This window comes from Sminthopsis crassicaudata, chromosome 2 (assembly GCF_048593235.1).
Source record: "Sminthopsis crassicaudata isolate SCR6 chromosome 2, ASM4859323v1, whole genome shotgun sequence".
NCBI lineage: Eukaryota > Metazoa > Chordata > Mammalia > Dasyuromorphia > Dasyuridae > Sminthopsis > Sminthopsis crassicaudata.
This window is the reverse complement of record NC_133618.1, coordinates 501,896,228-501,918,127: the sequence shown is the minus strand read 5'-3', so window position 1 is coordinate 501,918,127 and position 21,900 is coordinate 501,896,228. Positions and strand designations below refer to the sequence as shown.

Genomic DNA, 21,900 nt, shown 5'->3' with positions numbered 1-21,900 from the left:
TTCCTTCACTTCAATACCTTGCACTCTACATTTTTTGCCATTCCCATCATGCTTTTTCCCTTGGGGCAGATGATCACCATCTTCCTCCATTTTATCTACTTCCACATAACAAAACCTGGCTGGAGGTAGTTAAAACATCTTTCTGACTGGTTCTGCCACAATTTAAAGCTACCTCCAACTGAGTCCTTCTGGCTGCCCAGCAAACCTTTTACTCATCTCTAATTGACTCCTTATTGACACTGAGGCACTTTTAAAACCTTTTTTCTCCATTGCCCAACTCTAGCACTCCTCCATTTGCCCTTAGCAGATTATTGTAACTCTGACTCTTCTGAGGAGGCAAAGCTCATCTAGTGTGAAACTTCTTTCATTCTGCAAATATTCAGTTTAGTATTAAACACTGTGACTGGAACAAGGCATTGTGATGGGTACTGAGGACATCGAGATGAAAAATGACATAGTCCGGATCTTTAAAAAGCTTATAGTCTAATAGGGGTGAGGGTGAGCATGGCAAGTATAGATAGAAAGCAAGCTCTTTGAGGACAGGAATTGTTTCCTCCCTCCTTTCCTTTCCTTTCCTTTCCTTTCCTTTCCTTTCCTTTCCTTTCCTTTCCTTTCCTTTCCTTTCCTTTCCTTTCCTTTCCTTCCTTCCTTTCCTTTCCTTTCCTTCCTTCCTTCTTCCTTTCCTTTCTTTCCTTCCTTCCTTCCTTCCTTCCTTCCTTCCTTCCTTCCTTCCTTCCTTCCTTCCTTCCTTCCCTTTCCTTCCTTCCTTCCTTCCTTCCTTCCTTCCTTCCTTCCTTCCTTCCTTCCTTCCTTCCCTTTCCTTCCTTCCTTCCTTCCTTCCTTCCTTCCTTCCTTCCTTCCTTCCTTCCTTCCTTCCTTCCTTCCTTCCTTCCTTCCTTCCTTCCTTCCTTCCTTCCTTCCTTCTCCTTCCTTCCTTCCTTCCCTTCCTCCCTCCCTTCCTTCCTTCCTTCCTTCCTTCCTTCCTTCCTTCCTTCCTTCCTTCCTTCCTTCCTTCCTTCCTTCCCTTCCTTCCTTCCTTCCCTTCCTTCCTTCCTTCCTTCATGCTTGAGAGTATAGCCCAAATCCTTCATTTTACAAATGAGTAAACTGAGGTCTCATAGAAGTTGGCTTGACCAATGTCACAAAAAAGGCAGAACCAAGATTTGAATCTGGATTTTTAAAATCAGATCAATGAACCTATTAGCAAGCATTGATTAAGTGCCTACCACAAGTCAAGCAGTGCTCTAGACACTGGAAATACAAAGACAAAACCAAAACAGTCTCTGTCCTCACGAAACCATTGCTTCTTACCATCACCCAGTCTGGTAGCTGGCTTGCATTCTGTCCTTAGCAATTTCTCTTCCCTGCCAAACAATAATTGTTCACCCTTGTTAGGACCAACAGTCCCTAAACTCAGCAATATCCTTACCCTGTCTATGACTCAAGTGTCTGACTGCACCTTCTTCAATACCTTATCTTGGACCAATGTTCAGCTTAGCAAATTTCCCTAGCCTTTTCCTTCACTTCAATACCTTGCACTCTACATTTTTTGCCATTCCCATCATGCTTTTTCCCCTTGGGGCAGATGATCACCATCTTCCTCCATTTTATCTACTTCCACATAACAAAACCTGGCTGGAGGTAGTTAAAACATCTTTCTGACTGGTTCTGCCACAATTTAAAGCTACCTCCAACTGAGTCCTTCTGGCTGCCCAGCAAACCTTTTACTCATCTCTAATTGACTCCTTATTGACACTGAGGCACTTTTAAAACCTTTTTTCTCCATTGCCCAACTCTAGCACTCCTCCATTTGCCCTTAGCAGATTATTGTAACTCTGACTCTTCTGAGGAGGCAAAGCTCATCTAGTGTGAAACTTCTTTCATTCTGCAAATATTCAGTTTAGTATTAAACACTGTGACTGGAACAAGGCATTGTGATGGGTACTGAGGACATCGAGATGAAAAATGACATAGTCCGGATCTTTAAAAAGCTTATAGTCTAATAGGGGTGAGGGTGAGCATGGCAAGTATAGATAGAAAGCAAGCTCTTTGAGGACAGGAATTGTTTCCTCCCTCCTTTCCTCCCTTCCTTCCCTCCTTCCCTTCCTTCCTTCCTTTCTTCCTTCCTTCCTTCCTTCCTTCCTTCCCTTCCTTCTTCCTTCCTTCCTTCCTTCCTTCCTTCCTTCCTTCCTTCCTTCCTTCCTTCCTTCCCTTTCCTTCCTTCCTTCCTTCCTTCCCTTCCTTTCCTTCCTTCCTTCCTTCCTTCCTTCCTTCCTTCCTTCCTTCCTTCCTTCCTTCCTTCCTTTCCTTCTTCCTCCTTCCTTCCTTCCTTCCTTCCATCCTTCCTTCCTTCCTTCCTTCCTTCCTTCCTTCCTTCCTTCCTTCCTTCCTTCCTTCCTTCCTTCCTTCTTCCTTTCCTTCCTTCTTCCTTCTTCCTTCCTTCCTTTCCTTCCTTCCTTCCTTCTCCTTCCTTCCTTCCTTCCTTCCTTCCTTCCTTCCTTCCCTTCCTTCCTTCCCTTCCTTCCTTCCTTCCTTCCTTCCTTCCTTCCTTCCTTCCTTCCTTCCTTCCTTCCTTCCTTCCTTCTTCCTTCCTTCCTTCCTTCCTTCCTTCCTTCCTTCCTTCCTTCCTTCCTTCCTTCCTTCTTCTTCTTCTTCCTTTTTTTTTGGGGGGGGGTCTTTCTATTCTACTGCCTAGCACATAGCATAATTAGCACTTAATACATTTTGGTGACTGATTAACAATGCCAATACTGGCTGCACAAATGATTAGGGTCAGAGATGCTGACATGGTCTGGGAGTCGTTTCATGGTGCCCTGCTTTCTGAAAGAGTGAATCTGCTGATGGTCTCAGGTTATAACCCCACTTAGTTCCCAGCTAGTGAAATAGTACCCCTATGAACAAATTTCTCCCTCTTTTGCAAAAATGGAAACAAGATTCTTGTTAGTTCATTCATACTAGCAGTTTAATATTAAGGTGAGAGAATTCCAAAACATTTGCTCCATCTTCCTGTTTAACAGCTGCTCAGATGCCAGAATCACAAAATGTAGAACTAGAAGGAAATTTAGAGAGATTATCTAGTGTACTCTTTTCAAAATATAGAAATGAGGCAACTGAGGCCTCCATGGTTAATTGATCTGCCCAAGTTCACACAATTACCTATGTGAATATCCCATGAGCAGAACTGGGTCTCTTGATTCTTGGTCCAGATCTTTCTCCCCATACTAGTTCCATGACTTCTAGACCTGTGATTTGCTGGAGATCAGACAAAGAGCCAGAACTGAAGCACCTTTGTGTGCTAATTCCCGACTCAGGCCTTTCTCCTGAGCCAGGCTGGACCTCTCTTACCTGCAGGATGGGACTCTCATCAAAGCTGTAGGCACTGGGCCGGCCTTCCAGGGTGGAAAAGGCTACGTTGCCTCCACTCAGTGGAGAGATGTCGCTGAACTCATCAGTGCAGAAGGCCACCCTCTCATCCTCCCCGGGCCGGAGGTACTGGCCCTCCCGCTTGCCGTACGTCTTCTCACAGGAAGCACTGTAATACTGATATGGCACCCAGGGGCCCCCGGCCCGGCTGCGTTTGTAGATGGCAAAACTCTCAGGACGGCTGGTGTGGAACTTCAGCCTCACATAGGTGATCTCATAAGCTTTTCCTGCAGTCAAGAAGAAATCAGCCCTTGCTGTTCAGAGGATCAGGACCTGGGAGGTCAACTATCCAGCCCTTCCACCCACACAAGTCTGTGGCTCTAAACAATCTAAATAGTTGTTGATCTAGCTGCTTCTTCAACACTTCCAGGAAGGGGAGACATAAGGCAGTCTATTCCACTGTTGGCTATCAGTGTCAGAAAGTTCTTACAGGGAGCTAAAAGCTGCCTCCCTAGGGCTTGCATGGGGAGAGCAGGGCTTTGCCCCAGGATGTTGACTTCTGGGGTAGTGGAAGTAGGCTGCCTTCCTGGCAGCTGAGCTTCTTCTTCAGGAAGACGTCCCTCTTTCCTGTGGGGACAGATCACCAAACTCTAGCATCACCTTTTGGTCTTCTGTCAACCTAAATTACAGTGCAGCACAGCTGCCCTTGGGTCTGCACAACCGTGCCCGTGGCCAGATCATCCTCTGCATCACTCCTGCCCTGCTCCACTATTTTTGCTCCAGGTGAAATAATTCCCCATTAAAACTCTGTACTTCTATCCACTGATCCTGGAGATGGTCTCTGTAATCAACCAAATATATTCCAACAAATATATAAGGGGTGGAGAAGGGAGAACTGTTCAGTCGTTAAGTTGTGTGTACCTGACTCTGTGACCCCATAACCCACCAATACTTTCCATGGGGTTTTCTTAGCAAAGAGTCTGGAGTGGTTTTCCTTCTCCAAAGGAAGAGTTAATCTAGTCCTGTTTGTGGGGTCTTTGGTGCTATTATTACAAAAAAAAAGAAAAAAATCCAAATCTTAGGGTCATAGGACTAGAAGTAACCTTAGAGATTATTTACAGTTAAGTTCCACATTTTACAAGTGAGGAAACTGAGACTCCCCAAAGGGAAGTGCCTTTCCCCAAGTTATATGAATACTAGAATATTTTGGGAGCCAGATGAGTTGTTCAGTGGCTAGCTTGGAGCAGGAAGTCTTGAGTTCAAGTTTTACCTTAGACAGAGATTACATATAGGACCCTAAGAAAATTATTTTACTGTTCAGCCTCAGTTTCCTCATGTCTAAAATGGGAATGATAACAAGACCTACCTCATAAGATTATTGTGAGAATCAAATGAAATAATCTATAGATTATGTATAGCCATAGATACCTATAGCTATAATTAGAAATCACCTTAAATCAATGCTGGCTTTTGTTAAGCAAGGATTTGAAATCAGGTCTCTTTCTGCTATTTCATAATGTCTCCCTTATGTAAAATGGAAAAATAACACTCTACCTTTGTTTAAAAAAACCTTGCTGCGTTCTATCTGAAATCCCAAGAATCTGAGCTAAATTCTGGTATAGCTGTTTACTGTGTTCATACCAGTGCTTGCTGTAAAAATGCCAGCAGGCTTTAATGAATCAGAGAACAATGCAAGAGGGAGGAGATCTGGCCTGAGCCATAGGCAGCAAACTCGGGGGTTCAGAACCTTAATCCCACATTTGCTAATTTCACATTCGCTTGGACGTGCTGTGTGACCTTGAACAGCTTCCTTGCTTCCCCTGGGTCTCCCTGACTCTCTCTGTCCCCCACCCCCACAGTAAGATTAATGGTCCTTCAAGAGGTGAAGGGGCAGTGGGAGGGAGACAGGGATCATTATTGCAAAGCCCCGGCCCTGTAGGACAGTAGTGGCCAGCGAGCAGACCCCCAGGCCCAGGATATCTCTGCCCGTGCTGGGATGGAGCTGACGTGCTAAGACAAGGAGGGCTGCGGCTGCCAAAAGCCGGAGCGGGCAGCCCCACCCCTCCACCTCCGAGGGTTTTTCCTATTGTGCTCGGAGGGCTGCGGTTGATTTCCTTGGCTTGTTAGGATTCTTAGACAAGCTCTTGGGATCGGAGAAGCAGCCCAGCAGCCTAGCAGCCTGAGGCAAGGCGGAGAAGGGAAGCCTGGCTTGGGGGAGACGGGGACCCCTGAGGGTCAGTGTTTCTCCAGTGTGAAGGCCCAACTGAGCTGGGTCAGAAGGCACAGACTGCAGGGCCTCGCCCTGGCATTGGGTCACTTCTGGCTGTGCACGTGTGATGGCAAGACTTTAACTCGTTCTGCTCGTGGTTCTGGTCCAAGTTCTGTCTCCACTTGGGCTCTCTTTTGGATTAAGCTTTTGGGGATATCTAACAAGAGGGTGGTCCAGCCTGCCTCCAGATGGCAGAGAAACATACTAGAACCCCCAACAGCTCTACCCACGTGACATTATCCACAGTTCACCTCCACAGACCTTTAGGCAGCTTCTGCTCGGAGCAGAGTTCTACCCTTAGCCCAGGGGAAAATGCAAAGTTTAGCCTTGATGGGATTCCGGTATGGACGGAGCTCCCAGTTCGGAGATAGGATTTAGATCTCTGATCTCCTGGCTGCCCTGGAGGGCTTAACCCTTTCAGTTTCATCCGTCCCTCCCCTTTTCCTTTTCTAAAGAGAACCTTACTTGGCTCTAATTGGTCCATGTTGTTTGAGACAGTAATTTTTTTATTTATTCACTGATCATTCATTTATGCATGAAACAATACAGGGTAAGTGTAAAAACATGCAATCTGATCAATTCTCTGATCTATTAAAAGTTTTCAATATCTTCCATTTTTTTGTATGCCCAGTTTGGGAATACTGGAAGTAATGCCAGTTTGTCAACAAGCATTTTTTAAGGGGTTACTATATACCAAGGCACAGTATAACCTCTTAATAAATGTTTATTGGCTGATTGATATCACCTCTAGTTACCATTAATTATATCCCTCTATTCATCTTAAGAAAAGTTTCTTATAACAAAGACTAAAGAATAACTTCTCTCCTCAAAAAACAAAACAAAAACAAAAACAAAAACAATTTAGTAAAACTAATCCAACCCATCAACCAAGTCTGATATATATAGTATCCTATACCTAAATCCTTCCCTCACCTTTGCAAAGAAAGGAGAGCGGCACAAACTTGGTCATAATAATCATACATTATTCAGTCCAGTATTTTTGTCATTACTATTCTTTCAAATTTCATTGTTGCAGTTGTTGTATAGTGCTCTCCTCATTCTATTTGTTTCATTTTATTTCAGTTGATATGTCTTCCTATGCTTATGTTATCCTCCATATATTATTGTTGTTTGGTCACTTAGTCATGTCCATCTCTTCATGATTCCATTTGGGGTTTTCTTGGCAAAGACACTAGAGTGGTTTGTCATTTCCCTCTGAAGCTCATTTTACAGATGGGGAAGCTGAGGCAAACATGGTTACGTGACTTCCTCCGAGTCACACAGCAGTAAGTGTCTAAGGCCATATTTGAACTTAGAAAGATGAGTCTCCCTGATCCAGGCCTTACATTCTAAACACTACCTATACTTAATTTCTAAAATCATCACATTCACATACCATAATTTGTTCAGTGCTCCCCAATCAATGTATTTTCATTTTGTTTCCAGTTTTTTATCACTACAAAAAGTACAGTTATAAATATTTTGGCGCATTTGGGACCCTTCTCATTATCTTTGACTTCTTTGGCATATGTGCCTAGCAGGGGGATGTCTGGGTCAAAGGGGATGAACATTTTAGTCACTTTCTTAACATAAGTCTGGGAATTCTGGTACAGGAAGCCAGGTGGTTATAAGAGACTGTTCTCTGGGTAAGATGAATGGAGGAATATAATGGTAACTAGAGGTGATATCAATTAGTCAAAAAATATTTATTAAAGGGTTATGCTGTGGCTGGTATATAGTAACCCCTTAATAACAAGCCAGTAGAATGCTGGACCTAAAGTCCATGAGACCTGCGTCTGAATTTGGCTCTTGACACCTATTAGCCATGGCATCTTTGGCAAATGATTCTGCTGATCTCTGGTTTTCCTCAGTTTCCTCATCTATAACAGAGATGATAATGATAGCATCTAAACTTCCAGGGTTATTGTGAGAATAAAATGAGAGATTTGTAAAGCCTTTTGCAAGCCTTAAGTACAATGTAGATAATATCTATCATGAATAACTTGATAATGATTGCTACTATTATTTATTCCAAATTGTTTGCTAGATTGGTTAGACCAATTCACAGCTCTACCAAAAGAGCCTTAATGTACTTATCTTTCCATAATTCCTCAACACTATTTCCATTTTTATCATCTTTGCCAATTTAACAGTTATGAGTTGAAATTTCAGTTTTATGTTGATTTGCATTTCTTATTGTTAGAGATTTGGAGCAATTTTTATATGGTTAATAGTTTCTTATTCTTTTGAAAATTATTAGCTTACATATCCTTTGAGTATTTATCCATATCTCCAAGCATCTTGATGAGATTACAAGATGTGGACCTCAGTCCTGTATCATTTGGAGATGCCTCCATGGAGGTAGGCATATGCACCTGAGTGTTACTGAAAGGATACAGGTAGCTCTTCAAATTAGCCCTTAGTGACTGAAGTCATCTCTGAGAGGATTGGCAGTTGAGAGTTAGTGGATTGAATTTGCCAGAGGCTTGCAATCTTTCTTTCTTTTTTCTTTTTTTTTTTTTTTCCTTTCTTAAGGTAATTGGGGTTAATTGACTTGCCCTCTACAGCCAATAAGCGTTAAGTATCTGAGGTCAAATTTGAACTTGGGTGCTCCTGGCTCCAGAGCCAGTGTTCTATCCATTGAGCCATCTAGCTGCCCTTGCTGCCTCTGGCCTTTTTCAGGATTCTCCTTTTGACTTTTTTCCCCTCTTTTGGATTACAGCAAGGGGTTGGTTTGGAGGCTTCCACCTCTAGGAGCATTTAATAACTGCTGGTAGGAATTGCATGGCAAGCTGCATGAATTTACCTGATTGTCCCGGGATTGTCCCTGCTTTTTGGCATTTACTTTTCTGAGTGCAGATCAGAGATTAGATTTCCTGAGAATGGACTTTCTCTGATTCCAGTTAAGGAAGCCTCTAGGGTATTGATAAACAGTTCCAGCTAGAGCATATGGCCAAGGATTGTAAGGCCTTCTAAGAGAGAACCTTGGAGTGAACTTTCTCAGACTTGGAATAACCCTAAATTTGCAAGTTCCCAGGTTTATAAGTTCCTTAGGCCAGGAGTGGCTCCTATGGGGAGAAATGTTTATCAATGATGTGCTTCTTGGAGAAAGAAGTAGTGCAGAGGATAGAGTGGATAGCTCTGGAATCAGGGGGACCAGAGTTCAAATTTGATCTCAGATACTAGCTGTGTGACTTTGGGCAAGTCACTTAATCTCAATTGTTTCAAAACAAACAAACAAAAAGCAACAACAAAAAAGAAAAAAATTATGGATGCCATCTGAGAGGTTCTGTAGGAGGCTAGTCAAATGAGATATCTGTAAAGTGTTTGGCACATAGTAATAAATGTTTATTTCTTTCTCCTTCCATCTGCAGTACCCCAAAGCTTGATGAAGTCAGAACATCTGCAAGCAGGAGCATGTAGAGGTTCTCATCCCCCATAGAAAATCCCTCTTCTATTGGACTATATGCTGGATCTCTTCCTTAATGCTGCCTTAGCACCTTATGTTTCCCTGTTCCATGCCTTAACAACACAAGCATAGATGCTTTAAGGTTTGCACAGCATTTTACATATTTTGTCTCATTTAATCCTCACGACAACATTATGAAGTAAATACTGTTATTAGTCTCATTTTCTATAGAAGATTATGTATTTATAGATCCTCATTTTATAAGACTAAAACTTAGAGAGATGAAGGAAAGCCTTTGAGGCAACTTTTTGCTGAGCTAAATTAAATGTTTTTTTGGAGGAGTAGTCAATAAACAATAATCACAGTGGAATCTTACGATCTCTCCATGTAATTCAATTGAATGATAATGAGAAAGTCACTTTGAGAATATCATTTATTAAAAAAAAAAACTTTCTGTTCCCTTTTAATACCCTCATCAAGGATATTTTTGATAAGCATATAGATAATTCTCATAAACATTTTATATAAATGGGATATTAGAAATCATCATAATAATACTGGTAATAAATGATTCCTACTAGCACTTTAAAATTTGCAAAATACTTTCCATGTATTATTTAATTTGGGCATAGTGAAGGACTTGGAGAGCACATAAAGCCCCTAGCACAAGGACTGCCAAATAACAAATAGGTGATTAATAAATGTTTGTTGACTGATTGATACCATATGAGGACTACTAGAAGAAGCCGGTGATGTTTAGGCTGGAAAAATGAAGATCTGGGGTGGGGGATATAATAGTTGTATTCAAGTTTTTTGAAACTATCACTTAGTTGAGAGATTAGGTATCTTCTGTTTAGTTCCAGAAGACAAAAAAAAAAAGGAAAATTGAGTGAAAGTTGAACAATCAGTGAATTAACTAGCATTTCTTAAGCATCTCCTATGCCTGAGGCATTGTGTTAAGTTCTGAGGATATAAAGAAAGGCAACACACACTCAGATTCATGATTCACAGAAGAGAAAATTTATAAACAATCAGTTATTCCAAAGTGGAAGGTGTGGCCTTAGGGAGTTAAGCAATAGGTTAGATGTCAACTTGTGAGGCAGAATCTTGCTCAGGTATAATTTGAATTAGATGGGCTTCAGAGATCCTTTCCAACCCTGACATTCTGTGTACCCTTTCCAGCGAGTCAGTAAATAAACATTTATTAAATACCTACTAAGTGCCAGTCATTGTATTAAGCTCTGGTAATATAAAGAAGAGCTTCTTAAACTTATTCCATTTGTGACCCCTTTTCATGGGAGAAATTTGGGGGCATAAAATAGGTTATACAAATCAAACATTTATTGATAAGAAATCATAATTTCATGACCCCCCATTCAGTTATGGTGACCCTCAGTTTAAGAAACTTTGATATAAAGAAAGAAAAAAGACAGTTCTTGTTCTCAAGAAGCAGTCTAACAAGGAGACAATATGCAAAACATTATGTACAAACAAGCTATATATTTACCAATTGAAACTATCATCAGAGGGGATTATATCCTCTGATCTCACTGGGGGTCTCCTGGACAAGACTACCCTAGTTTCAACATACTCCGTGAATGTGCATCCACTCAGCCTTAGGTGACAAGGCCCCACTGATGTATTTACCTTTACAAATCAGAGGACACAAGGCTGATTCAAAGCTAAGACATTGCTATAGCAAGAAAAGAGTCTAAAATGAGGGAGGCTCCGGAAAGGCTTCTTGAAGAAGATGAGATTTTAGCTCAGACTTGAAGGAAGCCAGGAAAGCCAGAAGATGGAGATGAGATCAGAGACGCGTGTGAGTAGAAAAAGGATGCTGGTCAATCAAGCAAAGAGGCTGAAGCTTAAGCAGGGAGTAGCTTGTGAACAAAGGCTTGTAGTGCCTTAGGATGTCTTCTGTGAAGGATTTATGGAAAGACATGGAGAAGTTGAAAAGGAAGAGAAGTTGTGGATAGGTTTCAGATCTGTGCCAGTGGTTGGAATGAATGCATTGATGAGATAGATCCCAATCCTTTTGGAAGTACAGAGGTGAGATGCCTTCTCTAAAGTCACACAGCTTGTAAGAATATGGACTGAAACTCAAAATCATATCTCTTGCCTCTAAATTCTGGACTATTTTGATCATAGCTAGGAGGCCTCTGGCAGCTTAGATTGCCACTGGGAGATATCAGGCAGGTTTGAGAGTGGGAAGAAGTCAGAGGGAAAAAAAAAGGATGGAGGAGGGGGGGAGAATGTGGAAAGAAGTAGATATGAGAGATAGTGGAATGGGGGCTAGTACCAAAGTCCTCAGGTGTCTCAAAGACCTGCCCCCACCCAGTCTCCATCCCCAAGCATCAGCCCTCACATCCCCTTTGTTTGGGTGGTCCCAGGAGGAGAGGAATCATGCTGTGGAGCTGGGAGAGCAAAGCCAAGCTCAGACTTCCCTCTTCTCTCGTTTTCTACTCTGCTCCCCCTCACCCACCTTCCCAGAGAGCCTGGGCCCAAGGCGACTGCTCCCCAGATGGGTCTAATTACAGAACTTTGTTTTGTTTGCCTTTTCCCAAAATAAGCCTCTCCCACTTTGAACTCATTATTTGCTTGGACAGAGCCAGGAAGTGGGGCTGGCTTTGTTTTTTATTAACGGCCCCAAGTGTCATTTTAGATGAGTTTCATTCCCAGCTGGTCCAAGGAAATGGCTATTGGCCCATCTGATTCTCTTATTTGGAGTTCAGATGGATTGGGGCACAGGTGATGGACTGTACTGCACTGGGAATTCTATGGTCCTAACAGGCTCACTGCCTAATGTCTCTCCTGGGCCAGCTGAGAGCACAGCTCTCTGGTCAGGTGATAATAGTCTAAGGTCTAAAAAGACCAAGTCTTCAGTCATCTCTTTTCTCCAAACTCCTACAACCCTTACTATATGTGCTGCCCATTAGTGAGCACTTATTGAGTGCCTACTGTGTTCTGCTTAGGAATGCTGGGCTCTGGACTCACAAAGATGGATAAGATATGGTCCTTGCCTTTAAGGCACTTACAATTTATCCAAGAAGGCAAAGCATGGTTTATAAGTAAAGTCTCTGTGTCCGGGCATAGAGACTATGGCTGTGATTGATATGGGAAACTCTCACTATCCATGCAGGTTATAACCTTTCCTGAAACTTGTAGGCTTAGAGCAGGGGGTATTAATCTATTTTGTGTCATGGACCCCTTTGGATGGGGTCTTTGCACTTCTCAAAATAATGGTGTTAAATAACTGAAGAAAATACTGAATTTCAATTAGAGATGAGTAAAAATTAAAATCTATTTTTTCTCCACCCTAGCTACCAGACTCCCTAACATCTATCCATAGACTGAGCCATGTACCCCAGGTTGACTGTCTCCCTTACAGATTTTTTTGGACCTCAGATGCGATTAAGTGAATTGTACAGACAAGTCTCATCCATATGCATCAGAGGGGAACCAGCTTTTTCTGGCTCTAAGACCAACTCTTGGTTGAACCGCAATATTCCTCTAAGTAACTATGGTACAAATTGTAACATGCTAAATTTATAGGAGAAACCCAAATCCAGTTTTGTTATCTTTTTATCAATCTCTTGAGGGCTGATTCATCTCGGTACACCCACAAAGCAGTGTTCTTCTCGCAGCTGTAGGGTAGTAGAATTGACGTCAAAGGACTTGAGAGGGAATCTGCTGCTTATTACCAGTGTCAACTTAGACTGGCTACTCAAACTCTTTCTGCCTCAGTTTCCACCAACCTATCGATGAGCATTTATTAATTCAGCACCTACTACATGCCAGGTAAATGATAGTCTGCCATCATCTTCAATTATTATTTTAGAATTTTTTAGAATAATGTAGAAATTAGAATCAAGAAGACTACGGGTTTGAGTTCCATCACTGATCCTTATTAGTTATGTGACCTTGGACATGGCCTTTCAGTGTGCTAAGCCATTCTGTAAGACTTTAACTTGCAAAGTGGGTGGCAAGCAAATTGGTAAGAGGATTTCCTTAGAAGAGAGGTCCTTTTAATGAATGAAATCACAAATGCAGTTAAAAAAAGAAAGAATTAGAGAAAGAAAAAAAGGAAGGGAGAGAAGGAGAAAGGGAGAGAGGGAGGAGACAGAGAGACAGAGAGAAGGGAGAAGGGAGGGAAAGAGTGAGAGAGAAGGTACCTGGCACCATGATAGGTGCTAGGGATACAAGACAGATCCCACCCTCAAGAAGCTTCTATTCTGTCTATGATATGATGAGTTTGGATTGGATCATTTCTGAGATACCTTTCACATCTAAAGTCCATCTTGACATAGTTCAGAATCTTAGATCTTCAAGGTCATCTAGTCCTACCCCCACCCCGTTTTATAAGAACTGGGGCCCAGATTCCATGCAAGTTAGTGATGGAGCCAGGACTAAAGCCTGTGTTTCTGGTTCCTAGTACCATGCTCCCTTTTCTCTCTCCCATTTTAATTTCCTGGTTAATAAGCACCAATTCCCTCCTCATTCCTCTGCTAGACCTCAAGAACCCCACCCTTATTCAATTTCAGTTTTTCCCAGCTCAGTTTTAATTTCCTCTGAAGTTGCACAAGTATTTGGGCATCATTTATTCTCATCTGTTAACGGGTATCTTCACAGGATTGTTGTAGGGCTTTGCAAGATCATTCATTATGCCATTTATTACCAAAATGACCTCAAGTAACTCACTTTCTGAGCAACAGTTTCCCCATCTGCAAAATGAGCAGTTTGGGCTGGATGATCTCTAGTGGTTTTCAGCTTTAGGGCTAGGACCCAGTGAACTCTGGGCATTTCTTCCCTACAGTATCTTAGGTCTCATACTCATAGCTGAGTTTTTTCTTGCTTGCCTTTCCGTGTATTATAGTGTTTTTATTTTATTTATGGTGTATTTATTACACATTATTATAATATATAAAATATAGCATGTAAACTGGGGCCATGATATTGCCTTTTTTCTGTATCCCCAGGAGAAGGGAACAAGCATTTATGTTGCACCCACTATGTACCAGGCACCATGCTAAACACTTCACAATATTTATCTCATTTGATTTTATAATAAATCCGTGAGATACGTGTTGTTGTTATTTCTATTTTCCACTTCAAGAAATAAAGGCAGAGAATTTTTACAGTGATTTGTCTAGAGTCACACAGCTAGTAAGCATTTGAAGCTGGATTTAAACTCAGGTCTCTTGACACTAGAGCCAGTATTCTTTCCTCTGCTTCACCATTACTTAGCACAAGTCCTGGCACTTAGTCAGTCCTTAATAAATGCTTGTTGATTGACTACTTGACTATTTCCCAATGCACCATAACTCTCCTGAGAACAAGGACCATGTCTTTATTCTCTTAGTCTTTTATTTCGTTTCTAAAAACATTAAGCATGTGCTTTATGAAGATGTCAGGGAGTCAAAGTTTCCATAGGATAAAGTCCCTGCCTGCAGGGAGCTTATAGTCTACTAGGGAGGCAGCTAGGTGATTCAGGGGATGGAGCGTAGACCTGGACACAAGAAGGCAAATCTGACCTCAAACCCTTACTAACTGTGTGACTCTGGGCAAGTCACCACATCTCCTGTTTGAACCCGGTGGGGAAGGAAATAAGGGGTCTAGTGTCCAAGAAAACTCCAGTCATGAAGAGCTGGACACATGAATGACTGAACCAGAAAACTGTAACATGCCCTTACCCGAGAAGAGCACTTGACTCTGACCACACATGTAAGGTATATGCTCACCGTACTGCAACACATCTTTGAGCTCCACATTGGAGCAATCCCACGTGTGACTTAAGGGACATGTGGGGCACTCGGTACTGGCTGAGTCAATCTGAAGTGCAAGCCAGGTGTTAGCAGAGGAAGTCTACTGGGATTGGCTGAATCCCGCGTATCCTGTGGAGCTTGGATAAAAACACAAGATACTGGCAGGACAGCTTCGGCCAAGCCCTGAGAGAGATCCGGTCTGTTGCAGAGACAGGGGAGAGGCAGAGAGTAATGTACAAAGTGTAATAATAAGCCTCACATGATAATGATATAATGATCAAATGTAATTAATAAGAATAAACCTCGAAGCCTCAGAGGAATGTGAGCTACCCTCATTATTGCTACAGTGAAATAACAAGGGTCAGAGCCCAGGTTTTCCTTCTGCATCTTTCTGCCTCCAGCTATTGTGCACAGAGCTCTGAGCTCTCCTTCCCCTCAGGATTTTGAAGAGCCTCTCATGCAGTTGGCTGACTTTTCCCAGTCTGATTCTCTTTCTGGGCATGGTCCTTGTGGTTCTCCTACAGGATCCATAGTCCAGCTGGGCCTCTCAGGCCAGCAGGCCGTGGGTTTGTTCTGGGAGACTCCCCAAGCCCTCCAGAGCCCTCCTTCCTGGGGAGGAAGGGAAGCGCAGGGGCCGCCAGCTTGGGAAGGGTCTCTGCTGAGGTCAGTACAAAGGAGGAATCAGGGGACAACCGGCTGGGCTATTTCCGCCCACTGGGGGTGTCATGTCAACAAACAATCCCTGATCCGACCCAATAGACCTGCCTGGACCCAGCATTCCAGACCAAATCCGCAGGGAGCACAGAGCAGGGAGTTCTTCCCCTGGCCCCCCACCAAGTTTCCAAAGCAAATAAAACTAGACTCTAGACAAAGTTGGGGCGGGGGAGCGGAGGCAGAGGGGGAAGAGTCTCTCCCAGGCATCAGGGCTGGGACTTCCCAAGGCTCCCAGCTCCCAGGGTCTGGGACGCCATTTCCCAGCTCCAGGTAGAGCCATCCACTTCAGGTGGGATGGGCCGGGAGGAATTGACCGTATCCTCCACTGCCTGTCCTGGAGTATCCTGGGCTTTCTCCTGGGATTGTGAGGAATGAGACTGGCCGTTCCAGGAGCAAAGCAATAACCCACTGTTGTTTTCCCACTGTTTAACTGCTTTTTCTAACATGTCTTACTTCACTCCATGGCCTTCTGGGGGTGGGGAAAGGTGAGGAGACTGGGATAATGGGGAGATGGGAAAACCTCTGTTTGGGAGTCAGAACGTTTTCAAAGGTACATGGGATGATGGAAAGAGATTGTTCTGAACCCAGAGGCCCTGAGTTTATATCCGCTTATTGTTTGGGTGACTTCAATTTTTCAGGACTCATTTTCCTCTTCTGTAAAATGAGGGGGTTGGATTGGATGAATCCTAAGATCCCTTCCAGCACTTGGTCTATGGAGCTACGATTGTGTGATTTTGGGGCACTCTAAGGTCATATTTCTCAAAAACAACAGATTTGGCAGATCTAGCTTGGGCTGTAACACCCACACTACTCGGACCAACAGATGGAGCAGGGGGCCTTTGGTAGAGAGGAGCAGGGTTCAAGCTGACCTCCGAAATCTAGGACAGTTTGTTGTTGTTGTTCAATTGTTTCAGTCTTGTTCTACTTTTTGTGACCATATTTGGGGTTTTCTTGGCAAAGATCCTGGAGGGCCCTATCATTTCCTTCTCCAGCTCATTTTACAGATGAGGAAACTGAGGCAATTGTTAATTGACCTGCCCAAGCTAGTAAGTATCTGAGACCTGACTTGAAATCAGGAAAGTGAGTCTTTTTGACTCTATGTCCAGTAGCACTGAGCCACCTAGCTGCCCTCAAATTTTAATGGAGAGAGACAGAGATGGATCTCTGGATTTGAAGTTGACCTGGAATAGTGAGGGCCAGTCCAGTTTGGAGGTGGTGGGCAATCAGACCATAGCTGAAAGGAAGCAGTTGCTGTTCAGTTGTGTCTGATTCTTTGTGACTCCATTTGGGGTTTTCTTGGCAGACGCTGGAGAGGTTTGATTTTACAGATCAGAAAACTGAGGCTAGGTGACCTAGCTGTAAGTGTCTGAGGCCAGATTTGAATTCAGGAAGAGTTCCTGGGTCCAGACCCAGCACTGTATGCACTGCACTACCTAACTGACCCACCTGCAGAATAGATGCAAGGGAAGGGAAGGGAAGGGAGGGAAAGCCACTGGCAGGGGGGGGGGGGGCTGGTGGGGAGCAGGGAAAAGCCTCTCTCTAGAAGGGGGATTTGAGCTGAATCTTCAATGAAACCAGAGACTGTAGAGGTGGAAATGAAGGAGGAGAGTATTCTAGGCATGGGAAACAGCCAGTGCAAGAAGTGGGAGACATAGCAAGGGGAGTCTGGCTGGACCATTGGGTGCAGGGAGGGGTGTCAGATTGTGAAGAGCCTTAAGCACCAAATGGAGCAGTTTATATTTGGTCTCAGAGTAATAGGAGGAGACCCTGGAATTTACTGAGTAACAGGTAGTGACATGGACCTATTCTTTAGGAAAATCCCCTCGGCAGTAGTGTGCACCTGGCTTGGAGTGGAGAGAGGCTTGAGGGATACCAATTAATAAGTTATCCCAGGGGGAATGGACTGAATCTGGAGGTGGGTTCCCTCTAATGACAAGTCTTCAAGCACTTGTGAGGTTGGTGTTGAGGGGATTTGTGTCAGATATGGGTTGGATCAGATGTTCCTGAGGTTCTCTTTGACTCTGAAATGTGGGCAATTCTATTTTGCTGTAATTTTGTGATTTTATTATCATGCCCATTTTGTAGATGAGCAAACTGAAGCCTTGAGATGCTAAATTATTTACCTAATGAATTAGTTACTAGACCTCAGATCTCCTTTCTCCAAAAATGGAGCCTCCAGGATACAATCCTCTGGGAAGTCCATGATGGTCCTATCTATTTTTCTCAGTGGCATCTTTATTCATCCCTGCTTCCTCTTCCCATTCCACAGGCAATCAATTGCTTCATCCTGTCATTCTAGCTTTGCAATATTTCTCTTTCTTCCTTTCTATTCCCATGGCCACAATAAATCCAGGCCTCATTACCTCTCCCCAGGATTATTACAATAACCTCCAAACTCATCATCCTATTTCTGTAGTTTCTCTCTATAATCGTGTATTTGTTGCCAAATTAATAGACCTAAAACAACATTTTGATCAGGATCTCCCAACACACACACACCACACACACACACACACACACCACTTTATAGCATCAAAGCTATTCATTACCTACTTAATAAAGTTCAAACTCTTCAGTCTGGCATTCAAGGCCTCCCATAATCTGGCCCCAGACTTTGTAATCTTATCTCCTCTTCAGGCAAATACAATAGAGTGCTATCTGGGTCATCAGAAGATGTCATTCAATTACTGAATCGGTCATTAACCTATATGATTTTAAGCACATTATTTCATCTCTCTGGGATCTCAGTTTCCTCATTTGTAAAGTTATTTATAAATAGTTATTTGTATTACACGGTCTAATGTCCCTTCTAGCTGTAACGTTCTGAATCAATTCCCCTTTACATGTAGAACATTAAGCTTGTACCAAATGAATTTACTTCCCATGGCCTGACGATGCCATGTGTTTTCCCAAATCTGTGTCTTTGCTCATATTGTTTCCCCCACTAACTTTCTGAATATTCTCTTATCACATTCCTCTGAACCAATAACTATTTAGCCATTCTTCAAGTCCTGGTTGAAATGTCATCCCCTCCATGAAACTTTCCCTCCTGATTTCCACAATGGAAATGATCTTGTTTCCTCCCACTCCTAAATTCTTTGTTCTCACCTCTTTTATGTCACCAATCACATCTCAATATGATGATCATTTATGCATTTGTTTTACCTTTCCTGTTATATTACTTATTCTATTGTATTGTATCCTCCTTGAGGAAAGGTCATGTTTTATCTAATTTTATTTCTGCATCAATATTCAGTGCTCTGTACACATTAAATATTTATCAAATGAATGAAAGAATGAATGAACGAACTTGCTCCATCCATCCCTCCTCCACAAAGCAAAAGCTTCTCTCACCCTTTATTGGAGAAGCTGGGAGCCGGCCAGACATTATTGCCTTTCATTCCAGACAGGAAGGGTAGGCCTAACAACTTGAGGATTTGGAACAGATGTCCATGAGCTTGCAGGGGGCTGGGAAAGCAGCGACCTCCATCCCGTTCTGGCTGTCCTGATGCCTTTACTTCTGTCCCTGATCCCATTCTCCTCCAGAAATTCCCTCTGGGGCATAAAGCAAGGCAAAAAGACAAGGGCCCATCTTCCTGCCAGGGACTGTCTCCTATTGAACGTGACCTAAGATCTCACGCCAGATATGTTGTTCAACTCAGCCTTGGCCTTGACCCTTGCACATGGATCCCCATCCTTAGGAGGGAGTAGAAGAGTGGGTAGAAATTCTGACATCAACCGGATGACAAATGGGTCCCCCTTCTCCCCAGATGTTACACAATCTCATCTCTTCCTAGTTAAAGTTGAAATCCATTAGCGCCCACTCAGGCCAACATAGCCCCCACATTCTATTCACATAGCCCTATATTCTATTTCTCCTTAATAGCAGGGATTGGGGTTAGCTCTATTTTGTGTGTATATAGCATGTCCAGGCTGAAGAGAATACCCGTGCTTTGTAATCCTGCTTTAGTACATTTTTAGAGATTTTTTTTTTTTCTGATATAAGTAGGGTTAAATGACTTGTCCAGGGTCACACAGCTAGGAGGTGTTAAGTGTCTGAGACTAGATTTTAATCGGGTCCTCCTGACTTCAGGGCTGGTTCTCTATCCACTGCACCACCCAGCTGCCCAAGTTTTAGGGATTTTTAATCACCTTGCAGTGAATGTTTTAATTTTCCTTACTCATTGGAAAATAAAGATTTCAAACTTATATAATGGGGCAAAATATTCCACAATATAGCAGGATACGACACAATCAGCTATAGGATGTTACAAAATAAATAGCATGGCAAGAGAGGCCATGGCTAAATATGTGATGTGACAGAGTTCAGGAATTTGAATGCCATTGCTTTTGTTCCATGCCTCAATCATAAAGTTCCTAGGCTCATAGACACATGTAACACATTTAATCAAGCCAGCCTCTTTGACTCAAAACCAATACATCTTCCCCCTCTTCCCTCCCCATCCCTATTCCTGTTCCCTGTCCCAGATTCCAAATTCCTTCCCCCTTAGCTCTGGGCTCTGGCCAGTCCTATCCCTGGGTAGCCAGCTTTCTCCCCAGCTGCCCACCTCTGCAGGCACTGGACTTATATCTCTCCTGCTTCCGGGCAGCCTTCACCCTGTAGAGACCCCAATCCCTTCTGGGGAGTCCTCTTTAGCCTTCTTTGAGAGAACTGCCAGATCTGGAACCACACTGGATTAGACTGTTCTTGGCCCCCCAAATAATAAAGATAGATTCTTGATATGTTGCTGGGTTAATGTGGAAGGGTGAGGGATTCGGGGAGTGAGGGTAGCACCCAGATGGGCTATTATTTGAATTACTTGGCTCTTAAAAGATTAAGTCCTTTCCTTAGCATAGAGATTTTTAACTTGGGTCTATGAATTTTTTAAAGAAATATTTTTATAATTATCTTTTATTATAATTAGTTCATTATTTAACCCTATGTATTTTATTTTATGTATTTAAAAACATTATTGTGAGAAAAGGGACATTGACTTCACCAGCCTATTAAAGGGGTTGAAGAACCAAAAAAGATTATGAGCTCATTTCCTCATCTCACATCTATTCTTCCCCATAAATGTATATAAATATATGCAGATGTCCTAGCATATATATCCCATGCACCATCATACATTCTGAGTGCAGGCACAGAGAACTACTCATTACAGAGAAAATTTAATTTCATCTGGACCGATGCTCTGCAAATATTCTCATTCCTACTCTGAAGTGGGAGATTCACTCTCACCTTTATGCCCCAGTGTAAAAAAAAATCCATTTTGACTTCTGTGCTATGGGAGCATGGAGGGTAAAAGCACTGTTCTTCATTCTGTCTAGTTAAATGCTCCACTTTGGCTTCCATGAGAGGGATGGAAAGAGTGGGGGGGGTCAAAGAGGGAAAGCTCCCTCAATTTCAGTGTGACAGCAACCTTTTTCTCAGCCGGCTCCCCCATCTCTCACTCCCACCCAGCTCTCCAGATCTTGCCCTTCTGCCGTCACTGTCTCTGGACCCAAAGGCCAGGAGTGCTCAGGAGTGTGGGGAAGGAGAAGGGAGTTCCGGGGGCTGAAGTCAGGGCAGTGGAGGGGCCTGGGATTTACTTACCCAGCTGCAGGGTGATATTGACTGAGTTGGGGTACTGGATCCCAAAGGCCATGGACTGGCTCTGCCACCAGGTGCTCTCCTCCTGGCTGTGGAAATCAGTCAGGTAGGAGGCATTGTGGCTGTGGTCCGGGTGGCGGGCGTCGCAGCGATGGCACAGCTGGGTGTCTCCAGGGGCGCCCATCTGGAGGCAGTACTCTTCCGGTGGAGAGCCACAGGTGTTGGTCACCTGGGCCTGGCGGCCAAAGGCTGCGTTCTCAAACACAGGCAGACAGCGCTGAGGCCGCCCTTGCTCATCATAGCAAGCATCCATGCCCCCGTGGGCCAGAGCCAGGCAGAGCAAGATCCCCAGAGAGAACCTGAGGAACTCTTCCATGGCGAGCTCTCAGAATGCCCTCTCCTTGTGCTCTCTGCTCACTTGGGATTGGGCTCCAGGTCCCTCCTCCAGGAAAGACAGCCGCCCTAGAAGAACAGGCCCCCTTTTCTCCCACTACTGGGGCCTTTTCCCTCGCGCTCAGTTCCATCTTGTGGACGTGCCTGGGAATGCCCAAAGCCCTGGTCTTTTTAGCTCAAAGCCTGGATGGAATTTTCCCTTTGCTCCTTGACCTTGAAACAAAGTGGATGTTGTTGGCCAGCCTTTCCAGGGCTCAGAATTCAGATCCCCTCCTCTTCCTTCTGCTGGCTGTAGGAAACCTGAACAGATCATCTCCCTCTTCTTCCCTGAGCCATCTTATGGTAGTGGTATGATTGTCATCTTAGCTGTTTAAGATAAAAAAGACAGTGAAAT

At 43.4% G+C, this 21,900-nt stretch overlaps 1 protein-coding gene across 1 annotated transcript in view; it reads right to left on the bottom strand.

Moving 5' to 3' along the window:
• Positions 1–21,552, bottom strand: part of LAMC3 (laminin subunit gamma 3) — a 75,483-nt gene extending 53,931 nt beyond the window's left edge. Inside the window, exons 1-2 of the mRNA XM_074293891.1 lie at positions 21,117–21,552; positions 3,346–3,650 (exon numbers count right to left, since the gene is read on the bottom strand). Of these exons, the coding sequence (XP_074149992.1) occupies positions 3,346–3,650; positions 21,117–21,489 (678 nt within the window). The 5' untranslated portion in view covers positions 21,490–21,552. The remainder of the gene's footprint in view (positions 1–3,345; positions 3,651–21,116) is intronic.
• Between the last annotated feature and the right edge of the window lie 348 nt (positions 21,553–21,900).